Source organism: Echiichthys vipera (assembly GCF_963691815.1).
Source record: "Echiichthys vipera genome assembly, chromosome: 19".
Classification (NCBI taxonomy): Eukaryota; Metazoa; Chordata; class Actinopteri; order Perciformes; family Trachinidae; genus Echiichthys; species Echiichthys vipera.
In genome coordinates, this window is record NC_139844.1 from 20372425 (window position 1) to 20377970 (window position 5546).

General features: G+C 42.9%; 1 protein-coding gene across 1 annotated transcript in view; it reads left to right on the top strand.

Moving 5' to 3' along the window:
- Positions 1-5167, top strand: part of ehd3 (EH-domain containing 3) — a 15028-nt gene extending 9861 nt beyond the window's left edge. Inside the window, exons 4-9 of the mRNA XM_083934039.1 lie at positions 234-375; positions 758-857; positions 1296-1466; positions 2412-2576; positions 2674-3203; positions 4117-5167. Of these exons, the coding sequence (XP_083790165.1) occupies positions 234-375; positions 758-857; positions 1296-1466; positions 2412-2576; positions 2674-3201 (1106 nt within the window). The 3' untranslated portion in view covers positions 3202-3203; positions 4117-5167. The remainder of the gene's footprint in view (positions 1-233; positions 376-757; positions 858-1295; positions 1467-2411; positions 2577-2673; positions 3204-4116) is intronic.
- Positions 5168-5546: the final 379 nt, after the last annotated feature.

Below are 5546 nucleotides of genomic sequence, written 5' to 3' on the forward strand. Positions count from 1 at the left end.
AAACTCAGTGGACTGACCTGTTCCCTTTGTTTTTTTTTAAAGTAGCATGAATCCAAATGCTTCGCTCTGAAACGCTCGTTTGACACTGATATGAGATGGGAGCAAAGAAACAGGAAGTGAAAAGGATACACAACATTATCTCTCTTTTATCTTAACCCTTATCCCGTCCATATCTTAATTTTGCCTTTTATTTTACATCCATTTAACAACTCTCTTCTGGATCCTCCTCCCAGGCTATGACTTTGCAGCCGTCTTGGAGTGGTTTGCAGAGCGAGTGGACAGGATCATATTACTATTTGACGCCCACAAACTGGACATCTCTGATGAGTTCTCAGACGTGATAAAAGCCCTGAAGAACCATGAAGACAAAATCAGGTACTGCAGGGTCGCTTGACTTACAGACATATCCGATTAAGACCACAGCGACGAGCCCAGTGTCTCTCCTTGTGCATTGATATCAACATTATACTGTGTGTGTGTGTGTGTGTGTGTGTGTGTGTGTGTGTGTGTGTGTGTGTGTGTGTGTGTGTGTGTGTGTGTGTGTGTGTGTGTGTGTGTGTGTGTGTGTGTGTGTGTGTGTGTGTGTGTGTGTGTGTGTGTGTGTGTGTGTGTGTGTGTGTGTGTGTGTGTGTGTGTGTGTGTGTGTGTGTGTGTGTGTGTGTGTGTGTGTGTGTGTGTGTGTGTGTGTGTGTGTGTGTGTCTATAGTGTCTTTGCTTTAACACAGTTCTGTCAACACTGTTCTCTTTGTGTTGCCAGGGTTGTGCTGAACAAGGCTGACCAGATAGAGACCCAGCAGCTGATGAGAGTGTACGGTGCCCTGATGTGGTCGCTGGGGAAAATAGTCAACACCCCTGAGGTATAGTCAACAAGAGGAGTTTGGATTTAAAGCTTTCCACCATCTTGTTTGGTGTTTGTTGCCAGACAATCCAAATTTGGGCTCAAGGCCAGAGCCTGGGTAAACCTGAGATAGGCAGAGTATGGCAAACTGTAATGTTTGCACATCCCAAAAAAACCCTTGGTACAACTGATGCTGAGTAAAAATATCATTGAAAATGCTGATTAAGATAGCTGAAGACTGGAATCACAGCTCCCTCAGGCTGTCATGGAGTTTCTTTGGGGAGTCGGTGCAGTCTAGTTGTCATCTAAAGACCCGCTACGCTTATTAACTGACAAGCGGATCAACATCGTTGCTCGTCTGTTGCCTTAAATTGTCAAAAATGAGATGCTTATAGCTAAATTGTGCCTTTTATGTCTTCTTTTGCCGCTGTTGATTTTGTGTCTCCCTCACTCACAGGTGATCCGCGTCTACATCGGGTCATTTTGGTCCCACCCTCTGTTGATTCCAGACAACAGGAAGCTGTTTGAAGCAGAGGAGCAGGACCTATTTAAAGACATCCAGTCTTTACCGAGAAATGCAGCACTTCGAAAACTCAACGATCTGATCAAGAGGGCAAGGCTAGCCAAGGTAACGCACAAGTGAAAAGACAGTCAATCACTGATAGAGAATCTTCTCATGGCACAGCTGTAGCTAACCGAAGCAGGGGGTCATTTTTGTGTGTGTGCTCGTGCTCGTGCTCGTGCTCGTGCTCGTGCGCGTGCGTGTGTGTGTTTGTGTGTGTGTGTGTGTCCTTTTTATTCTTCCAATCAATCACTTGCTCTCCCCGCCCCGTCCAGCTGTTAACCTTGACAGAAAAAGCTTGTCGCAGTCAAAGAACCAGACAAATTTGGCTATTCTCCTCTGAGTGAATTGTTTCCTGTTTCCTCTCCGGACAGGAAGTCAGGTATGAGAGGCGACAGTCTCCTGCCTGTTGTAGTTTGAGGAAACCCAGAGGATGTGCACGTGCACACACAGATTTATCCAACTGAGAGTTAAAGGGCAGTTTTCCTGTTTGACAGCTGTGTCTGTGGGTGTGTGGGTGTCTGTATGTTTTGTAATGAGTTTCAAGGGCACACACATATGGGTCCCATTATTTATGCTATGTTTATTTTGTGTTGAATATTAAAACCGAATGTCAGCAAAGGTAATCCGAGAGATTTACTAAATGACTAATCCGGTTGAAGGAGTGTTATTGTGCCACGACTCCAGGGTTGCAACACCCTCCTGCTTATGATGTTACTGGTGAGCCATTTATTAACAGCTCTCATCCAAGAATCATGAGAAAACTCAAAGAACCTGCAAGTATAAGTCAAATTGGTTAATTTAGGGATTTTCTTCATAGTTCGTATTCAGTACTTCATGTGCACATATCAGAAAACATGCACAAACATATATTTTGGATCGTACAGACATTATAAATAAATCCAGTTTTGTGATTACAAAACTGAAACAACAGCATGTGCAACAGAGTTAAAGTTAAACCACTTAAGGTCACTGTTGAATATATGATCATATTTCACTCTCACCATGCAGGTCCACGCCTACATCATCAGCGCACTGAAGAAAGAGATGCCCTCGGTGTTTGGGAAGGAGAACAAGAAGAAAGAACTGATCGGCAGTCTGGGGGATATTTACAAACGCATTGAACGAGAGCATCAGATATCACCTGGAGATTTTCCTAATCTGAAGAAGATGCAGGTAAAGTGGAAAGAGCAAAGGAATGTAGATTTATAGATAGAGTTTAAGATGAAACCTGAACTCGTGATGTGGTTGTTTTCTTTGTCGTCTCTTCCAGGACCAACTCCAAAGTCAGGACCTCAACAAGTTCCAGCCCCTGAAACCCAAACTCCTGGAGGCCGTGGATGACATGCTGGCCCATGACATCGCTGGCTTAATGGTCCTCGTCCGCCAAGAAGAAAACCAGCGCCCCAACCCGGTTGTGAAGGGCGGCGCCTTCGACGGCACTTTAGACGGCCCGTTTGGCCACGGGTACGGCGAAGGAGCCGGCGAGGGCATCGACGAAGCAGAGTGGGTCGTCGCGCGTGACAAACCTGCTTATGATGAGATTTTCTACACGCTGTCTCCCGTCAACGGGAAGGTGACGGGAGCCAACGCCAAGAGGGAGATGGTGAAGTCAAAACTGCCCAATACGGTGCTGGGAAAGATCTGGAAGCTGGCAGACATCGATAAGGATGGGATGCTCGACGACGAGGAGTTTGCGTTGGCCAATCACCTAATCAAAGTGAAACTGGAGGGACATGAACTGCCGTCGGACCTTCCCGCGCATCTGGTGCCTCCTTCCAAGAGGAAAATACCTGAGTAAATGTAAGATTACATCATCCCCTGCCCCCAGAACCTGTTAGTAGACCCCCCCACCCCCCCACACACATACAGAAAAGTATCCCAATTAAAATAGGAATATTCCTGTAGCAGTATAGCAAAAACTAATTCTGTTCAAAAATTATTTTAATAAAATCAAATCATCATGTCATCCCCACATCTTCAGTCTTTCCTTAGCTAACCGACTGTTAGCATGTGGATTCAAATGCTACATTTCTGCAGTGGCTTTTACCAGGGTAGCAAAACTGTATCTGTATGAGAATTCCCATTGAAGTAAAGCCTTTAGTCCAGTGGCCTCTTTTGCATTTAAGGCTGAGATATCGGGAGCTGTTAGGCAGCACAGGCTAGAGATGTTAGGATGGTAATTAGTAAAGAAAAACTGATAAAAAGGTTCAAAACAAGAAACACTGGAGTGCAGCTGAATGTAAGGTGATCCAAACTACTGGAAGAAAACGGGAGAGACGTGACAATGTGAAGACAAAAAGAAGAGATGTTGTTGGAAGGATCATCCTGGGATAAGGAAGATTTAGATATAAAAAAGCTAAATAATATTGTAGTATTATTATCTGTAATGAATACAGCAAACCCGTGTTTAACTGCAGTGATTTCCACACTACCACCAAAAACATGTTACAGTTTTTTGGCCTGCGTTGTTTAATACTCAGCTTTCGTTTCATGGCGACATATTAAACAGCTACGAGGATTTCCTGGCAAGTCGCTTGAGAATACACACAAACAAATGTGTAGAAGCGCACACAAACACACACACACACACACAGAAAATGAACACAATTCTGGTTATACGATTTGTAACCGGAGGAGTGTAACACCTCAAACATTAACTTTTGAAAATGTTAAATGTGAGACGCAGATGTTGATATTTGTCATTTCACTATAGCCCCTGGATCGACCTACTGCAATGACGGAGGAAACTTTCTCTCCAATGGGAAACAAGCAGGCGAGAAACTAAGGATGACAAGTAGTTTGTCTCTGTCTATGATTTTGACATAAATATTATTAACATGTTTGGAAATACTGTGACTATATGGAACCATATAACGGGGATCGTTCGGACCCGATCGTGCTGACAGTCTCAGTTTAAATGTATTGTGAGGACTTTGAATGTGCAGACGTTCTCTGTTCTTTGTGGGCACATCCTGACTATTGTACGTACGCATACGACCACATGTATCGGTGTCATTATTTGTAACATATATGTATTCAGTCTTAAGCATCTCACAGGCTGCAGAGTCGGGGGTTATTCCAGTTGCTTGTTGTTCATTGAAAACGGACGATTCAGTTGTCGTTCGCCTTGTGAAAGTGATCTAACAGTTCAGCTTCTTTTGTGATGATAACAAAAAACACTAATCGACACATTTATTGAATGAGACTTTGGCTTTCCATTTCATGTATTTTAAATACATGTTACAAGTGTAACCTGATTTACTATAGCGATATGCCAGTATGTATGTGTATATACTTCATGTTAGGGCCCTGATTGTGGTTGATAAGTGTTGATCAGAAGATAAAACACTAAACCATATTTGGGTTTCCATATGATAAGAAATGAATGAGTGTTCACCCGTATGGAGCTACACAACCGACCTAACTGAAACACTTTTGTGCCCCTCCTCGTCCGTCTATGTGCCGTTACTGTGAATCTACTGTTTGCATTTCATGATTGGGAAATCATCCACATCATCTCGGGCGCTTCGTGCATCACTTGCTTTTATTTCAAAGACGAGCCAGATCAGATCAGTAAATGTAAAAAAAAAAAAAAAAAAGGGTGCTTGTTTGCTTGTTGAATGTGGATTCTCTACAAAACAAAGTCCTTAAGATTCACAAGTTGTTTTCATACCCTGACTGACGGATTGCGACACGAGTCCCGTGCACTGGTAAATACACTCAGTGGAAACACTGGCGTTCTGTTTTAAAAGGTTATGCATTGCTACATCTGTACAGTACTTCACTGCATTTCTGTCCACATAAACAGTCCAAATAAATAATAAATATGCATTTATTCAATTTCTTTTGCTTTGTCTTGTGTGTGTGTGTGTGTTTTAAGGGCAATCTGAGTGGTTAGTAGATAGATGCAGTACATGTTCTGTGATTAAGGTTTTAGCTCTGCACTCCAATATGATAATATATTATATGACACAAAAAAATACTGACTGAGTTGGAAGGTAGCGATTTTAATATTAGATTATATAGATTATTTATTTATTTTTTTTAAATTAGTGTATCTGATGGGCGGCACCGTGCTGTGGTAGTTTGCACTTTGGCCTCACAACAAGAGGGTTAGGTTCGAAGCCCGGCTGGGGTCCTTCT